This window comes from Passer domesticus, chromosome 11 (genome assembly GCF_036417665.1).
Source record: "Passer domesticus isolate bPasDom1 chromosome 11, bPasDom1.hap1, whole genome shotgun sequence".
NCBI lineage: Eukaryota > Metazoa > Chordata > Aves > Passeriformes > Passeridae > Passer > Passer domesticus.
The window spans coordinates 8826706-8846522 of record NC_087484.1 but is presented as its reverse complement, the minus strand read 5'-3'; the positions used below and the strand labels follow the sequence as shown (position 1 = coordinate 8846522).

Sequence of the window (19817 nt, the reverse complement as noted above, 5' to 3'; positions counted from 1 at the left end):
GAAACCCTTCAGTCTCCCCCCAGCCCAGGTGGTTTTTTTTGACAGTCTCTGCAATGGAGGCTTGTGCTGCTCACACCAGTTGTCATGTTTGGTGCATCTGTAGCTCAGGACACTTACTTGGGTGTTTATCACCATCATAAAAAGTTTTTGTGAGGCATGAGCTGCATTTGCAACTGGGCACGGCACAACCTCTTCTGAGGAAAGTCCTACCCCGTGGGGAGACGGGGCACGTTCCTGAAATGATCTCTCTGCTGTGGCCTGCTTATCGCTGCAGGAATGAATCATCTTCCCAACATCATTCACTTGACTGTCACTCTGGTAATTAGCTTATTTGCTTCATTTACTCATTAGCAGTTGCCTGAAGTCCTGCTGTGTTTCCGGGACTTAATGCTTGTTTGCAACTGAGGCTGGGGCATGAGGCCATTTAGTAAATCACCCTCTCGTGTGTGTCCAGCTCAGGAGGGCTGCTTTGTAAAGAGCAGGGAGTGTCCTTTGGAGCTGGATGTGTTGTCCCAGATTCCATATCCTGCTTTGGGTTACCCTGGTCCCTTCTGTCACATCCTCCTTTCCTGGTGGAAGGTGCATTGCTGACATAAGTTCCTTTGAGTCCCTCTCTGGTGCTGCTGACTGTGGCACAAGGCTGGGCTTTGCCAGTAGCAGCACATGGAGCAAGCCTGGCTGCTGAGCAGGATGGATAAGGAAGGAGAAAGTTCTGCAGTGGCACTAAGGGGGAGATGGGCTTTTGGGGACTCATGGACTTGCTGAGATCTTGCTGTTGTGGTTTCCTGAGACTGTGGTTGGAGAAATGGTGGGAGTGCTTTCAGATACCACACAGTGGGTCTCATTAGGATTTAGCCTTGTGAATATGTTAGATTTCATTACATGAAAGAGCTATCAAGGTTTTGAAGATGAAGTCTTGTACAGCTTAGATATCAGACAGAGAAAGATGCACTTTTAAAGGAGATATTTCCACAAGACATGATTTTGGCAGGAATTAGTCTCATTCTGTCATCAGAAGACAAAGGTGCCTGTGTGTTCAGGTGTGCTGTGCAGTCCACCCATACGTGGCAAACCTGCTGCCTGGCACACTCCCATTACAGGCAAAACACTTGGAAAGGGGCAAACAGCTTCCAGGAGGAAGGAGCTTTCCTGAGAGGAGCAATTTTTTGCTGTCTGCCACCATCATGAGAGCAGATGGAAGAACCAGCCCCATCCTGCTGGATGTCATGGTCCCTCATGGGGGAGAGGACAGATTTGAGTGCTGGCAGCTGCAGAGCACAGCCTCTGAGGGGCCCAGGCTGGTGGTGAGGGCTGGGCCATTGCTGTGACAGATGGTGCAGCGAGGCACTGAGATGTCACCTGTATCCCTGCACATGTCACAGCTCCCAGTGATAAAGCTGATGCTTCAGGGACAAGGCTGCAGCTAAATCAGCCTAAACAACCTGTCCACAGGTTTAGCCCCTGGTCCTGCCAAGCCTGTGTCTTCCCTCTTCACTGCGTGCTGGTGGTCAAGACATCAGCCTCTTGCAGGAGGAGGGAGATGGGAAGCAACTGGTAATGTGTGTGCCTGAGGGAATGCCTGGATTGGCATGCCAGGAGCCTTGTAACAGATGAAGGAGCAGCGACACACCATTTTTCAGGGGCTCAGTCACTCGGGGATTCAATCTGTCCGTGAAAGCAAAGCTGCCCCTGCTTGGCTGGGGCTGATTTATTTCCAAGCTCCTTGCAGTTCTCCGGGGATTGCAGCAAACTGGGGATTTGAGACCTCTTGTGAGTCAAATCTGTTAATGAGAAAACATCTGCTTCATGCCAGGCTGATGGGTTGTGCTGTCCCAGTGGTGAGGATGCGTGTCAGATACACACTGGACTGGGCTCCCTGCAAGCTGCAGCCCTGCCATGGCCTAGGGGAGTATTTTTGCTGGGATACTCAAGCTGCTGCAAATGTAAATGAGGGTCGTGGGCTGCCAAAAGGGTGTCCAAAATGGTGCTGGACCCCACAGTGGCCAGTATATTAATCAAGGCAAAGTGCCCCAGACAACAGCAAGCAGCACAAGACCTTCAGCATCTTTTCTAACTTTAAAAAAGGTAGGGTATAATTTGAAACACTGCTGGGCATAGGGCAGGGATAAGCCCTTCCCAGTGTCTTTCTCAAAGCAGGGATTTTGACTGGTGCTCTGCTTTTTGCCTGACTTGCTTTGTATGGACTTTCCTGCCTTCTGCCCAGAAGCCTGGCAGAAGTGCCTGAAAGCTCCCTGTGCTTCTGTGCTGTCTGTCAGCACCAGGGCACTCCTCCCCCCCCAGCAGCCTCTGGAGCTCAGTGTGTCTCCCTGCCCAGCTTCATTCTGTGGGAGCTGAGCTAATTGAGTGGAGACCGTACTTCGTGGAGTCCATCAGAAACAATTTAATTCTGGGTTGTGGAAATTGGCAGCCACCACAGCTCCTATCCCAGCTCTTGGGTCTCATAATAAGGCTGGGACTGATGCTGCTTTTTTTAACCTGCTCTATTTACTTGCCCGGATCAGTGCGTTGCTGCTCAGCAGGAGCTGGCTGCGCCACTGGCCTGCAGAGTGGAGGATACAGCTGCCCAAACCAAGGATCCCAGGACGGCTCTGTAATCAGAGCTGGCTACTCCTGTTTTTTTTTAAAATCACTTGCTCTTATTTTTAAATGGGTTCATTCAATCGCCACTGTGCTGTGACCCCGCCGCCACCCCCCTGACCTGCAGAGCCTCCCCTCCCCGCCTGGGCCCAGCCCCCAGTGTTTTCCCAGCCCCAAGAGCTGGTGTTTCACAGATGTAAAAATAAAAGCTGTAACCTGTGGGGTAGCAGGGTTGACACGGGAGCGGTTCCTGCTGAAGAGGCTGCTGAGCAGGGGTGCTGCTGCTGCCCTGGTGTTGGTTTGGATGGGCGGGTCAGCCACTCAGCTCCCCAGCTGTCTTGGTGGAATGGAGCAGCAGGGATAACAGCAGGGCTGTCTCTCCTCCTTGGAAGCCACTCATACCTGCCCCCAGTGTTCTCCAGGCAAGCACAGTGGGTGTGTAAAGCCTGCAGCCAGACCCAGCACCAAAGAGCATCTGATGTGGGCACAGAACAAGCTGGGCTCTCTCCTGGAAGATGAGAGGAAGGCAATTGAGCCCGGGGCCTGAGCAGATGCAGGAAGCTGCTTAGACCCATGGGTGATGTGAAAGGTGATGCAGTCCTTGGGGCCAGGCAGGGACAGCTGGCAGCCAGCAGCTCCCAGCAGTGGCTTTGCCCCTTTTATTCTGTGCAGAGTTTCTGCAGTGCCTGTGCAGCCCAAACGGAGCAGCAGGTGAAGGACCACCAGCAGACAGGGAGGGGTTCAGAAGGTGTCTCGCAGAGCCAGACCCCTCCAGCCTCATGGCACCACCCTTGCTCACACCCTTCCCTGGTTTCTCCCCCTTTCAGATGGCTCTCTACTTCTGCACCGGCATCCTGGATGACGAGACCCTCTTCCACCACTACGCCCTGAACGTGCCCTTCTACACTCACTTCACGTCCCCCATCCGCCGCTACGCCGACATCGTGGTGCACCGCCTGCTCTCCGCCTCGCTCGGTGCGTGCTGCTCGCCTGGGCCTGGCCCTGGGACAGGGCCACCGCCTGGCTCTCTAGCAGGAGGGAGCATGGGCATGTTGTTGTCACTTGTGCCCTTCGCAGGTGCCAGATCCCCCATCAAAATGGAGAAAGAGGCCATCCAGAAGCAGGCAGATCACTGCAATGACCGGAAGATGGCTTCCAAGAGGGTGCAGGAGCTCAGTGCTGACCTCTTCTTCTCTGTCTTTGTCAGGGTAAGACCCAAGGCTATTTTCTCGCACAGCATCTCTGCATTTCTCTGTGAAGGCCCAGCCTATGTGCACCTGGGCAGGGGGCTGTGTCTGTCCACTTGCCTTTAGGAAAGGCAAACAGTGAGAGGACACACAGCAACCACCACTGATGGATTCCAGGACCTGGAGACACTGTTTCCCCTTGGGGATTGCTGAATGAGATCTGCTGTGTAGTGACAGCCCTGTCTCTTGACAGGAATGTGGTCCTCTGGAGTCAGAAGCCATGGTAATGGGTGTCCTGAGCAAGGCCTTTGATGTCCTGGTGCTGAAGTTTGGAGTCCAGAAGCGCATCTACTGCAATGTAAGTACCTCACCAGTGTGAGACAGTGCCAACGCTGCCTTGCCACAGCAGCCTGGCATCACTGCAGGCAGTAGCTGTCCTGGTGCCCTTTTGTGCCAGTCCTGCAACAGGCAGAGCTGTGCCCAAGCTGGCCAGCCAGAGGAGAGGGAACCTTCCTGGAGTTTGCCTTCCATCCCTCAGCCCAGGCAGGCACAAGGGACTGGGGGGTCTGGATCAGCCCAGCCTCTGGGGATCAGCTTCTCCCTGTGACATGCTGGGTACAAAGGAATAAAGGCAGATTCAGGGGAGCAGAGATAAGCATGGATCTGAAGCGAGGACAGGGAGCGAGGCTGGTTTTCATTCTGTTTAATCAGCTGGTTTATCTGGGGCTGTGACAGCAGTGCTGTGGGCCAGCACCTGCACTTGGTGACAGCATCCTCTCTTAATAACCTGGTTATATGTCTGGCAATGACATCTTTAAACAGGACATAGAGTGTGATATATGGGCTGGTGGTGTATGGCAGCAGCCTCTGATTTACGTGCTAGGCTCAGGCTCACGGGCTGCTGCATCCCAGTTTTGAAGAGCTGCAGAGGCAGCCTCAGCCCCAGGCAAGGTGGAGGAGAGCTGGGGGGGCAGGTTCCCAACACTCTCCCTGCCTGCAGGCGCTGCCCTTGGTGGACTTCCGCTTCCAGAAGGCAGGGAAGAAGCCAGAGCTGACACTGCTGTGGGAACCAGAGGAGCTGGAGGAGGAATCTGTGCCCCAGGTAAGATCTCCACAGCATGGGACAGGCTCACAACACCATGGGGCTGGCATGGAGGCTGTGGGCAGCATGTGGGTCCTGTGATGCCTGCAGGGACAGGTCTGGGAGGCAGGACTTGCCTCGCAGGGTGTCAAAGTCTTGCTATCTGTGTCCCTTTCCCAGTGAGCCCAGCTTCAACCTCAGCCTCCTCTGCTATCCAGTCCAGTCCCATCACTGCCCTCACAATCTGACCCCGCCACAGCCCTCAGTCTCTGCCCTGCCTGCTGTGTGCCCTGCCTCCCAATTCAGGTTTTTCCAGGAACTGAATTAACATGCTGTTTATTTCCTCCTTCCAGATCATCAATTAAGATGTTAAGTAAGATCAGGCTTAAGGCAGCTCTTGTCCAGACCCTTCCCCCCATCCTGGCACTCTTTGCCCCTGACATGGCTTTTTCTTGGGGTTTCCATTCCTGTGACAGAGTTGAGCCTCAATTAGGAGACATTTTTAAAATCAGACTTCCTGAGATGCAGTCTCAAATGGCTTAACAGCATCTAGAAATCTCTCTCTTGTGTCCCTGTCATCTATTAACTTGGTAACTCAATCAAGTGGAGCAATCACATTTGTCTGGCTTGATTAAGTGGTGCTTCTTTGCCAGCTTTTGTCTGGCATGGCTGTAAAACCCCAGCTGTGTTGACTGCTGCAATCTCTGCCTGAGGGGCTCAATCCCAGCCTGTCCCTGCACCACTCCAGGGGCTCTGCATTTGAGCCCTAATTCCATCCAAGCCCAGCACAAGCCATCCTTGCCCACTCAGGTTTCCTGACACAGAGTGGGCTGACCCTCCCAGCTGGGGTGATGCATGTGCTGGAGAGTCCTTCTCTTCCCAGGGTGGATGTGATCAGAGCTGGATATGGCTCTGCAAACATTTCTGCAGGCCTCCCTCCCTTTGAAGCTGAGCTTTCCTCTCTCAGCTTGGCTCAGAGAAGCCCTGTGGATGCAGCCTGGAGTGGCCTCAGTTCCCCCTTTCCTACAGGAGTAGGGATCACTTACACCCTAGCAGGGAACTGATGAAAAATTATGCCCCAGCATGAGCAGGGCCCATTTTGGTTAAGCAAACAGCTGGTAGAGGAAACTCCTCCACAAACCTTCCACACCTTCTAAGAAAACACTGGAGCTCTCCCATAGGATCAGGCTCTGAGCTATCCTCCAAGCCAGCACATCCCTGAGTTTATAAATCTGCAGCCCTGGGATGAGCCAGATTCCTGTGAGTCGTGCTGAACTCTGGTAGATGTCACCTGGACACCCCACAGCACCAAGCACCCCAGCTCCCCAGCTGGCCCCAGCCCTTGGTCTCTAAAACTCCTCCTGGTTTAGCTGAGCCTGGCCAGGCAGTGGGAGCATCAGGGAAGGATGTCAGTGAGAAGGTGTGCTGGGGTCTGGGCTGGCTGTTTGGCCCTGCCACAGAGGGCAGATGTTGCCCCCATTTCTCTCTGATCTCCAGATGATCAGGGTCTCAGTGGACATCACTCAGGGGTGGAGTAAGAAGTGGATCTAAGACTTGGAGGATTTGGTGTCAAATTGTGCTGTTCCACAGCAGTTCAGCAATGGGATAAGGCAGGATTGCAAGGGAGAATCCTGATACTCCCCCTTTGACTCCCCCAGGTGTGGGGGGCTTTCCCCTGAACACCACCCCCTGCACTGCAGCTGCCTGGGGCAGGCAGGGGCTGATGCTCAGTAGCCCACAGCTCTCTGCCAGCCAGTTGTGATCGGATTTTCCTTCAGGTTGCTCCTCACTGGCCACTTTGGTACATTTGTCTCAATGAGATTTTCCTGTTCTGAATGATTGATCTGGAGCAGCCGGCGCTGGATGAGCTGGGAAGGGTTGGACAAGGTTACAATGGTAGCTCTGAGCCTGCTTCTCGTGGGGCCAGCCCTGAGCAAATGGCCCCAGTGAGCCCTGCTACAGCACAGGGCTTGGGGACAGGCTCCAGCAAGCAGAGTCCCCAAATGCCTGTGCATGACCCCAGGACAGCCCTTCCCAATGTCCCAGCCAGCCCCTTAACTGTGCCTCAAGGACAGACCAGATCAATACTTCCCACTTCTCATCCATACAATCCCAGGAAGAGCTGGGGTCACAGGAGCAGGGAGATGGCAGCAGCAGCGCAGTTCCTGAGCAGGAGGGATTAATTTTCTGGGGTCTTTGTTCCCTTGCATCTCTCTTATCTATTGTGCTCCCTTCCTGGCTCTCCTCTCACTGTGGGAGCACAGGCAGGGTGTTCCCTCCTTGTGGGATGCTGATGAAATGCTCAGCATCATGTGGAAAACCCTTCTCCCTGCAGCTCAGCCTTGGCTCTTGGCCAAGCTCCATTGAGGGATGACGTGGTTCTGCGGCTGGAGAGGGCAGGCACAGGTGGCCTTCAGGGGAGATTGGGACCCCAAGACAAGGGCACAAATGCCCACAATTCTTCCCAGACTGTGTGGACAGCAAGAGTGGGGCCTGATCAGGCTGGGATAAGTGAGGATGTTTCGGGAGGCTCATTCATGTTGGTTTGGGTGCCCTGGTTGGTGTCAGAGTTCGTGGTGTTGCCCTTGAGGATGCTGCCTGCAGCCCTAGGAGCACCCTGGACCCCAGCAGAGCTGTCTGAATCCACCCTGCCCTATTCCTTGGTTCCTCATGGGTGCACTGATGGAGGCAGCAAAAGCCAACACAGCTTTAAGCAAATCTTGGTGTGATTCCAAGCTGCCTGAACTCTCTTTTCTCTCTTTCTCTCCCCTGATGAAGGTGATCACCATTTTCACGCTGGTGGAGGTGGTGCTGACGGCAGATGGTGGCCCCCTCAAGTACAGTGCCCTGCTCAAGAGGCCAAGCTTGGACAAGTGAGAGCCCTGGCTGTGTGTGCTCCCCACTGCTGATGCTCCCTCATCTCCCAGGCCCTGCTCCAGCACCTGCTGGAGACAGAAGGGACCCACAAGGACTTTGGGATTTTGAGTCTTAAAACCATTGTGGTTTTATTTCTGGTTTGGATTTTAACTCTGCCTGGGAGCAGGGCTAAGGGCTTGAGCCTGCCCCAGGCAGAACATTTCTACTCTTGGGTATTTTTAGCATGATGCTTTCTTAATGTTTTTTTTAAGGCAGTGGTGTCTATCTGCAGCTTCAGTGCCCGTGGTGAGGGCTGAGAGAGGGGATATGTGTCCCCAGGAGCAGAGAGGGGCTGGCTCCACCATCCCAAGTGGGATGTGGATGCAGTGGGATGCAGCCATGGGGCCATGCAGGAGGGTTTCTTGCAGGGTTGTGTGTCATGTAATAAAGTCGGTCAGCAGCTGTGTGTGGAGCTCGTGCAGGTTTTATTTTGTGCCCTCCATGTTCCCCCAGCTGGGGGATCCCAGCAGTAATTCACCTCTGGGGAGCCTCCTGCCTTCCTCTGCCTGCCACTTCCCAGGCATTATGGAATTTGGCCTCACTGCCTGTCCCAGCTCACATATGCTTGGCCAAAAGATGGGAGATGAGGGCAGGTGTTCCCAGCTCCTGATCCCGCAGGTTTTCCTTCAGTCCCTCTGACTTCTCCAGGAGTCCCTGTGTGTCTGCTCCAGTCCCTCACACCTTGGCCTGCAGCCTAGCCCTGCTCAGGGACCCTATGGCACCACGTCCTTGCATCCAGCACCCCACTGACCAACTGACCTCTGCCATCTCCCGCCACCTCTGCCTGCTCTCTGTCCCCATGTCCCCCACCCACACTGTGGGGATGTGCTGGGGGCGTCGGCTGCTCTGGCAGCCTCCACATCATCACAGGCAGTGGCTGGTGAAGGGATTGACATCTGGCAAGAAGGAATGGATCCGTTGTGCCAGGCAGGGAGGGAGCCCTGCATCACTCTGCCCCATCAGTGCTGACAGCCATGTCCAGCACATCAGCCATCTGCAGGAGCCAGGAGCTGGCCAAACCTCGACTGCCTGGGTCAGGATGGGAGGTCAGGGCTGGACAGCACACTTCCTGGAGCTGCTGAAGCCATCAATGACACCTGTAGTCCCCAGGACTTGTGTTCATGCAGCATCCTTCCAGATGGCCTGCTGCAGTCACGGGTGGATGTCACCTGATGGGGGTGACAGGGGGCTGTTCCCTGCCCACAGCAGGGGCCCTGCTGTGCAGTGTGCTGGCATGGGCTGCCCCAGGGCACGCAGTGTGTCAGGCACCAGCTGTCCAGGAGCTGATGGGCAGGGTGTGACTGCTGGGACGGGGGACCAGAGGACACTGACACCAAAGCCAATATGTCCACTCCCTACCCCTCAGCCCAGTGTCCCCCTCCTCGGGTTTGTCTCAGGAGAAACCAGGCAAATCCAGCCTGGCCCAGCTCAGCCTGTCTGCAAAAACAGCCCTTTGCCCTGCACTCTCCCTCCCACTCCCCAGGGTCCCACCAGCAGCCGCCCCCATGGGAGCTGGGGCCCAGAGGTGCCCTGGTCCTCAGGGACAGGCTGGAGGTCCTGCCTTGCTGGAGGGGGGCAGGGATGGCCCCAGGGTGGGGCGAGGGCATTGGGAGGGCCCTGAGTGTGCTGGGAGATAGTCCATGAATGTTATCAGCCCATCGTCTCACGGGACAGGGAAGAGCCATAAAGGGCTGTCCCCTCACCCTGGACAAGGCAGCATTCCAGGAGGGAGCCGGGGTGGGCAGCATGGGGCAGCTGCTTTTCCCTGGAACCTGCCTTCTCCTCTGCTGCCTGGCCCAGCTCGCCACTGCAGCCTCTGGAGACAGGGAGCATGCTGGACAGCGGGGTAAGAACCTCTGGTGGGGGGTGCTGGGGCTGGTGTCACTTCCTTGGGGATCTCCAGGGACCATGTCACTTCCCCTTGGGATGCCAGCACGCAGGAACCCTCACAGCCACCTCAGGGTGCTCTGAGACCACGACCTCTGAATGGGTTGGTCTCAACTTCCCCCAGAGCAGGCCCTGCCCCCACCCCATCCCTGCTGCTCCCAACCCCCATCCCTGACTTTGGATAAAGTGTCCCAACAGCTACAGCCAGCCATGGTTACCCAGCCATTGCACACTCGCTGTGGCTGACCCTCAGTCTCCTCATCCACTCTGCCAAGAGGCGCAAGGATTTCCCTGCCAAGCTGTGCCTCAGTTTCCCTTCTGCAGGTAGTTTCTGAGCAATGATGGTCTGCAAAAGACCATGCTGATCTCGGGGAGGCTTATAGCAGCTAAATTCACCTTGGGTAGAGATAAGCATGCTGGACCCCTGGGGGTGCACCTGGAGGCTCCCAGCTCTGCTCTCACCTCCAGATGCTGAGAAGACCCCGGGCTACTGGAATAAAGGTGCCAGGAAGAGGCTGGAGTTGGCCCTGGCCTTGCAGCCTGCAGCACAGCGGGCCAAAAACATCATCCTCTTCATGGGTGACGGTGAGTGCCCTGGGTCACTGCCAGGCCCTGCAGCTCCCCAACAGCCAGGGGATGTGGCTGAGGAGAAGATGGGGCTGGGACAAGCCCTCAGGCAGTGCCTGGGCAGGGCAGAGCTGTCCCTGGTCCTGCCCCCTGCCCGCCAGTGACTTAAACCTGGCCACAGGCATGGGGCTGTCCACCATGTCAGCAGCTCGGATCTACAAGGGGCAGCTGGCCGGTGGCTCAGGCGAGGAGAGCGTCTTGGCCATGGAGACCTTTCCCCACACGGCCCTGGCCAAGGTGAGTGGGGCCGGGCTGGGGGGGACACTCCTGCTGCCCCTGCTTGAGACCCCACTGCACCTGTCCTGCTTCCAGACCTACACCATCGACCGGCAGGTGCCCGACAGCGCTGGCACGGGCACTGCCTACCTCTGTGGGGTGAAGGCCAACGCCAAGACTCTGGGGCTGAGCGGGGCAGCCGTCTATGGAAAATGCCACACCACCTTTGGCAATGAGGTGGACTCTGTCCTGCACCGGGCCAGGCTGGCGGGTACGGAGCAGCGGGAAACCCTGTCAGAAATCCGGGCACGGCCATCCGGTGCCGTGCAGGGCTGGATGGACTCCGTGTAAACCCTTGCCCACGCTGCAGGCAAGTCTGTGGGCATCGTGACGACCACGCGGGTGCAGCACGCGTCCCCCGGGGCAGCGTACGCGCACTCGGCCAGCCGGAGCTGGTACGCTGACGCCAACATGCCCAAGGAGGCCCTGCGGGACGGCTGCAAGGACATCGCCTACCAGCTGGTGCACAACACCGACATCAACGTGAGCTGGGGAGCGGGAGCGGGAGGGAGGGGGCACAGGAGCACTGGGAGGGTCTGCTGAGCTCCCCGGCAGGTGATCCTGGGCGGCGGGAGGATGTACATGACCCCCAAGCACACTCAGGACCCCGAGTATCCAGAGGACCCAGATCAAAATGGCACCAGGAAGGACGGCCGGGACTTGATTGCTGAGTGGCTGAGTGCCAAGCAGGTAGTGTGCGGGGGAAGAGAAAATTTCACCCCAGGCGCAGGGTGTGTGTCATTGGCACTGGCTGTGCTCTCGCTGGCAGGGTGCCCGCTATGTCTGGGACAAGAAGGGCCTGGATGCGGTCAGAGATGACTCTGTGAGCCACCTTATGGGTAGGAGCATCCCTGCCTGCACCAACGGCAATGCTTCCTCCTCCCCTTTCTTGAGGTGCCGTCAGGGGCACAAAGCAGCCCTGGCATGGACCCCCTCACCCTCCTCCCCCAGGTCTTTTCGAGCCCAAGGACATGAAGTATGAGCTGAACCGCAACACGTCCACAGACCCCTCCATCGTGGAGATGACAGAAAAGGCCATCCGCATCCTGCGCAGGAACCCCAACGGCTTCTTCCTCTTTGTGGAAGATGAGTAGCTCCAGGCGGGCAGTGTGGCTGGGGCTGAGGTGGGATGTAGGTCCTGGGAGCAGGTAGCCATCCAGGGGGCCCAGGGAGAGGGTGACAGCCACATTCCCTGTGCAGGTGGCAGAATCGACCACGGCCACCACAGTGGCCGGGCCAAGCAGGCGCTGATGGAGGCTGTGATGCTGGACCGGGCAGTGGCACGGGCAGGAGAGCTTACCTCCCCTGCTGACACCCTGACCGTGGTGACGGCCGATCACTCCCATGTCTTCACTTTTGGGGGCAGCACACCACGTGGCAACTCCATCTTTGGTGGGTCCTGGAGAGGGGCTATGAATATCCCTCTTTCCACCTCACCCTGTTGCTCCCACGGGAGGCTGAGGTTGCCCAGGCAGGTAGCTGGGGAGGGGTACCTAGCTGGGACAGGGGGTGACAATGTCTTTCCCTGTGCCAGGGCTGGCCCCCAAGAAAGCCAAGGACAAGCGAGCCTACACCAGCATCCTCTATGGCAATGGTCCTGGCTACAGCATCCGTGACGGGGCCCGGCCAGCTGCCAGTCTCCCTGCTGCAGGTACCGGACTACTGGGGATGTGGCAGAGCCATGGGGTGGCTGGGGACAGATTACCAATGAGTCTGCAGGGATTGGGTGGAGGCATAGGGTGTCTGGGGACAGCATCCCACAGCCATGGCCATGGATGCCACACAGAGTCCTGGTGCCACTGTGAGGCTCAGGAGTCACCCCTCTGCAGAAATCACACTGAAGCAGGAGTGATGGGAGCTGTCCCCCAGCCCCGGGACATGTCAGTGAGCCAGGCCCCAGCCTCATTTCTCCTCTCCTCCTGCAGAGGACAAGGACTACAGGCAGCAGGCAGCTGTGCCCCTGGAGACAGAGACCCACAGTGGGGAAGACGTGGTGGTGCTGGCCCAGGGCCCCATGGCCCAGCTCTTCCACGGGGTGCAGGAGCAGCACTACATCGCCCACGCCATGGCCTACGCTGCCTGCCTCGAGCCCTACGCCACAGAGCCTGGGTGCAGGGCAGCCCGCAGGGCCTCCCATAGCACACGGTGCTGCCCGCAGGCCCTGCTCGTCCTCCTGGCCCTCTGCATGGCTGCCCTCACTGTGAGGGGCTGAGAGGCTCTGGCTGAGTCCCGCTGTGGGCAGGACCAAGACACGCAATAAACACAGGTTGTTTGTCTCTATCCACCCTGCAAAGGCTCACAGTGGCTGTCACCTCCCGAGGTGCTGCCCTGGGCCTGCCTCCCCAGCTGGCTGTGGCTCCCGGTTCTCCCTGGACTGGCACTGGAGGCACCGGGGTGCAGGAGATGAGGAAATGCGGGTGACGGGAGGCAATGTCCTCCCCAGCTTTGCCTGGTTGGAGCACAGTACACGAGGGTTGGTCCATTCCTATCAGGGGCTGAGCAAGGAGCAGAGTTTTAGTCCACATCCGTGGATTTATTGCTCATGAAAGGCTGGGAAGAGAGCAGGGTGCTCGGTGCACGAGTGGCCCTAGGTGCTCCCCATGCCCACTGTTATCCAATGCTCAGAGCTCCCATGGCAGCCTGGGACAGGGCTTTGCCCTGCCTGGCACCACAGCACCATGGCCAAGGCAGGAGCTCCTGCCAGCACTGCACTTCCTCCTGTCCCTGCATCTGTCTGTGCCCCAAGCCCATCTGTGCCCAGCAGGCACAGGGCCTTGTGCCAAAGAGGTGACACCAGCCCGGGCCGCGGCCTTTGCACTCGGCAGAGATGTGGTGACACACACCTCCACACACCCTGCTAGGGCTGATCCCTGTCCAAAGTCCCTCCCACATCTGCTGGATTTACAGACACTGCCAGCAGCGCTGGCCTGTCAGACCTCAGCATGCAGCTCCTGGCATCCCTCACCCTCTGCCTCTGCGCAGGGCTCAGCACCGCTGTCATTCCAGGTGGGGACAGGGACGGGGCCGGGTGCCTGGCTGGCTGCGGTGGGTGCCCAGGCAAGCAGGGGGTCAGCCTGGCTGGCCACGAGGGCTGGGGAGAGCAGCTGGGGCTGCCCAGCTGAACAAGAATTAACAGGGCTTAGTTACCCCTGCCCTTCTCAGGTTTTTGAACCAATGTTCCCCCAGGTTCTTGCTTGCTTCTGAGCTGGGGGCTGGTCTGGGAGAAGCGCCTGTATCCTCTATCAGCACTCCCTACCATGGATTTGGCTCTATCCCACTCACCAGATATCTCCCCATCATGTCTGGTTTTGCTGTCCCCCCTTGTTCCCTGCCCCAGGGCCCTGGACCCAGGCAGTCGGTGCAAGCCTGCATGGTCTCTCCCCAGCCCAAATAGCTCCCAAACCACCTGGTCCATGTGAGAGGAGGTTCCAGCATGGGGGTGCACAGGGAACAAGCATCCCTGGGGTCCGGGTACCCCTCAGGGCTGCCCCAGGGATGCAGGCACTGGTGATCTGGGACTGATGGGTGTTTGCACCGTCCAGCGGAGGAGGAGAATCCATCCTTCTGGTACAAGCAGGCAGCTGCAGCCATCGACGCCTCCTTCAAAATCCAGCCCAGGATAAATGAAGCCAAAAACCTCATAATTTTCCTTGGGGATGGTGAGTCCAGCTGGCAGCCAGCAAGCAGGCTGACATGGCCAGTACTCTGCTGAGTGGGATGTGTGCAGGGCATCTGGTCCACAGTGTGTCCAGGACGCTCTCTCTGCCCAGGATTTGGGGTCTCCACCATCACAGCCACCCGCATCCTAAAGGCACAGCAGCAGGGGAAGCTCGGGCCTGAGACCCCACTTGCCCTGGATTCTTTCCCCTACATGGCTCTGTCGAAGGTAAATTCCAGCCTGTTGGAAAGGGGCCAGTGGTGATCCCGGGATGGGGCCAGGGTTATCCTATATGTGCAGCCCTGGCAGCCCAGTGCAGCACACATGTTGTGCATGGGGTCGCTCCCCATCCCACATGTGTTCCTGGGTGCGTGAATGAGTGTGGCAAGGTGCTGCTGGGGGGACACCCCACTGGAGACCCCTGCCCTGAGTCCTTCTATCCCTGGCAGACCTACAATGTGGACAGACATGTCCCTGACAGCGCGGGGACAGGAACAGCCTACCTCTGTGGTGTGAAGGGCAACTACAAGACCATAGGGGTGAGTGCGGCCGCCCGCCACTCAGAGTGCAGCACCACGGCCGGCAACGAGGTGATCTCAGTGATGGAGCGAGCCCGCAAAGCTGGTAAGGGGAGATGCAGGGCTGGGGGGACCCTGTGGGACAAGAGGTGCCACACTGAGGGCCTCACCCCAGTGGGGATGCCATAGCTTGCTTGTGAGGACGCTGTGTTGCCCTTGGTGGGGCCTGATGAGCGGGGTTTGGCAGGGAAGGCGGTGGGCGTGGTGACCACGACGCGGGTGCAGCACGCGTCGCCCGCGGGAACCTATGCCCACGTGGTGAACCGGGACTGGTACGCGGACGCCAGCATGCCCCAGGAGGCGCGGCTGCAGGGCTGCACGGACATCGCCTGGCAGCTGGTCCACAACGTCGACATCAATGTGAGCGCCGCTCACGGGAGGAGGAGAGCAGGGACAGACCCCGCTCAGGGCACCCCCACTAACTCTTCATCCACCTCGTCCCCTCCAGGTGATCCTGGGTGGTGGTCGGAAATACATGACCCCCGTGGGGACGCCGGACCCTGAGTACCCCGCCGACAGCCGGCAGAATGGGATACGTGAGGATGGGATAAACCTCATTGAGAAGTGGCTGGAGGCACGGCCGGTGCGTGATGCATCAGGGACGTGCCCCTGCCCACTGCCCCTGGCACAGGGCCAGGCACCCACTAACCCACGGGGGGATTTGCCCACAGGGTGCCCGCTATGTCTGGAACAGGACAGAGATGCTGGCTGCTGCTGCTGACCCCAACGTGAATTATTTGATGGGTAACAAATGAGCCCTGTGCCAGGACCCAACAGGCGCTGGGACACTCAGGGACTCATGTTGTCCCAACACATTCCCTCTCAGGTCTCTTTGAACCCGTGGACACCAAGTACAACCTGGTGCGTAACACCACCCTGGACCCGTCACTCACCGAGATGACAGAGGCGGCCATCACCATCCTGAGCAGGAACCCCAAAGGCTTCTACCTCTTTGTGGAAGATAAGTTGGGGCTCGTGCTCCTGGGGCCAGTGACAGGGTGGGGGTAGGAGGTAGGGTGTGCTGCTGTCGGTTCCCAGCTCACAGTGGGTGCCCATCTGCAGGTGGCAGAATCGACCGTGGTCACCATGAAGGTTCACCCCATAAGGCCCTGACAGAGGCCGTGGAGTTCGACACGGCCATCGAGCGGGCTGGCACCATGACAGACGAGGCTGAGACCCTCACCGTCATCACCGCTGACCACTCCCACGTCTTCACCTTTGGGGGCTACACCCTGCGTGGCTCCTCCATCTTCGGTGGGGCTCTGCCCTGTCCTGGGTACTGCCTGTGGCACCCTGACTGTGGCCAGAGGGTTGATACGGATGTTCCTTGCCTGATCCTCCTCCTCATCCTCCTCCATTGCCCCTTCCCCAGGTCTGGCACCCACAATAGCCAGTGACGGGAAGAACTATACATCGATCCTCTACGGGAATGGACCAGGATATCCTGGCCCTGTCCGGCCCAATGTGGACCCAGAAACAGCCAGTGAGGATACAAAGACCATGGCCTGGGTGGTGGGGTGGGGCTGGGGGGTGTCATTGCCTCCCTTCACCTCCTTCTCTCCCTTATCCAGTGCAGTTCGATTACCAGCCACAGGCGGCTGTGCCACTGGAGTCGGAGACCCATGGCGGTGAGGACGTGGCCATCCTGGCCAAGGGCCCCATGGCCCACCTCTTCCACGGGGTGCAGGAGCAGACCTACGTAGCCCATGCCATGGCCTACGCCGCCTGCATCGAGCCCTACGCCGACTGCCGCCAGCGGAGCTCTGGCCCTGCCACCCGCGCCACCCCCCTGGCCCTGCTCCTGCCTGCCCTCCTCCTGCCCCTCTTCCGCTGATCTCGTGTCCCTAGGCCACCCCACGGGACACACTCACCTTCCCTCCCTCCCCACGGTGTGGCACCTGCAGGCAGCTTTCTGAAGCATCCCTGGTCTGGATGCAGCAGCCCTGGGGACAGCGGATCCGCGGTAGTGTGGGGTTAAATAAACACACAGTGTGACACTGGTGGGACAAGCGTGCTCGTGGACTGGGGGTGCCTGTGCCGTGTGGGCAGGGCTGGGGGTGCTGCCCACTGCTCCCATCCCCTGGCCATGGCCCCTGGCAGCCACCCAGCATATCCAGTGCTTTATTGACCAGAAACAGCAGCCAAAGATACAGCAGTGTCTGTGTGCCTGCGCTGCCAGGCAGGCTGGCATCGCCCAGCCCGGCTGCGCCGCTGTACTCCACCTGGGCAGGGCTGGTGCATGGACAGGAGGGGCTGGCATGGGGAATGCCAGGGAGGGCACTGTGCAGGGGAGGCTTCTGGCATGGGGCAGCCCCTTGGAGCCACTGGAGTCCTCCCCCTGCTTTGACAGAATGCTGCCTGGCTGCAGGATTTCCTAGAATTTTGAGATCCAGTGTATTGGTCACTCTGGAGCCCCTGGAAGTCACGAGGGACATATTAATTTATTATTGTAGGGTCCACAGGAACAACAGGACAGTGTGGGGTGCTCGTTCAGGGCTCTATACCCCAAGCCCAGGACCTGCTGATGCAGCCGAGCCCAGCTCCTGGCCATTGGCCCTGGGTCTCCCAAGGCTCTCTCCCCATCCCTTTGGGCTGTTGGCCCCACACAAGGTGACCCTCCTGCCCCAACAGCTGTTACATGTGAGGAGCACAGGGGCTCACCTGGGCAAAGGCGATGAAGAAGAGCTGGTCGTGTGTGTATTTCATGTGGTGCAGGGGGTGCTCGGGGCCGTGCTCCCTCACCCACTTCTGGTAGGCCTGGAGAACAAGGGGTGCCCTCAGCATGGCCTGGCTACTCCCCAAACCCACCCTGGACCCACCCCCAAGGCCCCAGCCACCAGCAATTAGGATTGTGCTCAGTCCTGGCTGCAGGGACTGAGGAGGGTTTGGGGCATCTCTTCCCACTCAACAGGGATGGTACAAGCAAGCTGCCCGTGGCTGTGACACCCAGGGTGGGGGGACACTTACGTAGTAGGCCAGTTTGAGCCCCCCCATGTCACGAAGAGAGCTCCCAGGGCCATGCCAAAGTGCTTGTTGGCCTGGCTCAGGCAGATCTTCCCCGGCTCCAGCTGCTTCTCGTTGCCCTCCATCTCCTTGGAGAGCTCGTGGATGGCGTCGCGGAAGGGCGTGGAGAGGTGCTCGCTCAGCACCACCACGATGCGCCACAGCATGTAGTTGTGAAGGATCCTGTGACAGGGACGGGAGCCGCCTCAGCATGTCCCCAGGCACAGGGGAGATGGCAGCATGTGCCAGGATGGGGACACTCTGCTCTGGGACACAGGGGGCCATGGCTGATGGGGGCACGGGGACAGACTGGCACCATGTCCCTCCCTCATGTGTGATGAGTCTGGTGAGCTCTGTCAGGAGTGGCTCAACAGGTGTCCAGGCACGACCAGGATGCTGTGGGCTGCTGTGGCAGGCAGCATGCAACAGGCTGGGAGTGCTGGGCAGAGAGCAGGACCCTGCTCCACAGCCTGACTGGCACACAGGCTGCCTCAGTGCCTGCCCTGTGCTGCCACCACTCTCTGCCCCATCTCTGCTCCCTGGTGTCCCCCAGCTGCCCCATGGCCAGCCCCACTGCTGTGCTGCAGCCTGCATGGCGAGCTGCATGGACACCCTCGTTCTTCACACACTGCCCTGCTGGGCTGTAACCACAGGCACAGCCTCGGAGCCGTGCACACACCTGGGCACACTGCACACACCTGCACACACACACACACACACACACACACACACACACACACAGGCACACAGGTAACTCGCCCCTCTGGACACACAGCCATGGATGCTCCCATCCCTACACGGGTACCAGACATTTTACCCCTGCTCTATGCACACTCACACACGAATATGACCCCTCTCTTTCTCTCTCTGGCTCAGCTCCCCATAACTCATTTCAGCAGCCCCCCTCCACTCACACTGCCATAGTGCTGCCCTCACAGCTACGGCCACCTCCAGCCTTCCTCCCCTTGTCCCTCATCACCCCGGCCCCCTTTGCAGGTGCTGAAACCTGCAGCCCCCACACACACCCCTGGTCCGCTCATACACCCTGTCCGATCACACATCTCACACACCCAACCCCAATCACACCCCCCAACACCCCACTGCAGAAATCACACTGAAGCAGGAGTGATGGGAGCTGTCCCCCAGCCCCGGGACATGTCAGTGAGCCAGGCCCCAGCCTCATTTCTCCTCTCCTCCTGCAGAGGACAAGGACTACAGGCAGCAGGCAGCTGTGCCCCTGGAGACAGAGACCCACAGTGGGGAAGACGTGGTGGTGCTGGCCCAGGGCCCCATGGCCCAGCTCTTCCACGGGGTGCAGGAGCAGCACTACATCGCCCACGCCATGGCCTACGCTGCCTGCCTCGAGCCCTACGCCACAGAGCCTGGGTGCAGGGCAGCCCGCAGGGCCTCCCATGGCACACGGTGCTGCCCGCAGGCCCTGCTCGTCCTCCTGGCCCTCTGCATGGCTGCCCTCACGGTGAGGGGCTGAGAGGCTCTGGCTGAGTCCCGCTGTGGGCAGGACCAAGACACGCAATAAACACAGGTTGTTTGTCTCTATCCACCCTGCAAAGGCTCACAGTGGCTGTCACCTCCCGAGGTGCTGCCCTGGGCCTGCCTCCCCAGCTGGCTGTGGCTCCCGGTTCTCCCTGGACCGGCACTGGAGGCACCGGGGTGCAGGAGATGAGGAAATGCGGGTGACGGGAGGCAATGTCCTCCCCAGCTTTGCCTGGTTGGAGCACAGTACACGAGGGTTGGTCCATTCCTATCAGGGGCTGAGCAAGGAGCAGAGTTTTAGTCCACATCTGTGGATTTATTGCTCATGAAAGGCTGGGAAGAGAGCAGGGTGCTCGGTGCACGAGTGGCCCCAGGTGCTCCCCATGCCCACCGTTATCCAATGCTCAGAGCTCCCATGGCAGCCTGGGACAGGGCTTTGCCCTGCCTGGCACCACAGCACCATGGCCAAGGCAGGAGCTCCTGCCAGCACTGCACTTCCTCCTGTCCCCGCA

The 19817-nt window shown here is 58.9% G+C and overlaps 3 protein-coding genes and 1 long non-coding RNA gene across 6 annotated transcripts in view; 3 read left to right on the top strand and 1 right to left on the bottom strand.

Annotated features, from left to right (window-relative positions):
• The window catches only part of DIS3L2 (DIS3 like 3'-5' exoribonuclease 2), a 179853-nt gene extending 171659 nt beyond the window's left edge, over positions 1-8194 (top strand). For all 3 annotated transcript variants that reach the window (XM_064385523.1, XM_064385524.1, XM_064385525.1), the window contains 5 exons: positions 3426-3573; positions 3676-3806; positions 4039-4143; positions 4786-4887; positions 7645-8194. In XM_064385523.1, the coding sequence (XP_064241593.1) occupies positions 3426-3573; positions 3676-3806; positions 4039-4143; positions 4786-4887; positions 7645-7743 (585 nt within the window). In that variant the 3' untranslated portion in view covers positions 7744-8194. The remainder of the gene's footprint in view (positions 1-3425; positions 3574-3675; positions 3807-4038; positions 4144-4785; positions 4888-7644) is intronic.
• Positions 8195-10013: 1819 nt separating this feature from the next.
• On the top strand, positions 10014-12811 carry LOC135278404 (intestinal-type alkaline phosphatase-like). Its single transcript, XM_064384929.1, has 10 exons — positions 10014-10254; positions 10418-10533; positions 10609-10783; positions 10883-11055; positions 11128-11262; positions 11342-11411; positions 11524-11662; positions 11756-11964; positions 12107-12223; positions 12498-12811. Exons 1-10 carry the CDS (start codon positions 10083-10085, stop codon positions 12782-12784), a joined length of 1593 nt encoding a protein of 530 aa, XP_064240999.1. The 5' UTR covers positions 10014-10082; the 3' UTR covers positions 12785-12811.
• A 611-nt stretch (positions 12812-13422) lies between these two features.
• On the top strand, positions 13423-16808 carry LOC135278755 (intestinal-type alkaline phosphatase-like). The gene is made up of 11 exons (XM_064385521.1): positions 13423-13578; positions 14115-14231; positions 14343-14458; positions 14680-14854; positions 14996-15168; positions 15257-15391; positions 15480-15552; positions 15635-15769; positions 15871-16062; positions 16181-16291; positions 16380-16808. The coding sequence occupies exons 1-11, from the start codon at positions 13515-13517 to the stop codon at positions 16640-16642; spliced, it is 1554 nt and encodes a 517-aa protein (XP_064241591.1). The 5' UTR covers positions 13423-13514; the 3' UTR covers positions 16643-16808.
• Positions 16809-16820: 12 nt separating this feature from the next.
• Positions 16821-17989, bottom strand: LOC135278757 (uncharacterized). The gene is made up of 3 exons (XR_010346167.1): positions 17776-17989; positions 17470-17565; positions 16821-17223 (listed from the first exon to the last, which is right to left on the bottom strand). It is a non-coding gene; the product is annotated as an uncharacterized LOC135278757 (long non-coding RNA).
• Positions 17990-19817: the final 1828 nt, after the last annotated feature.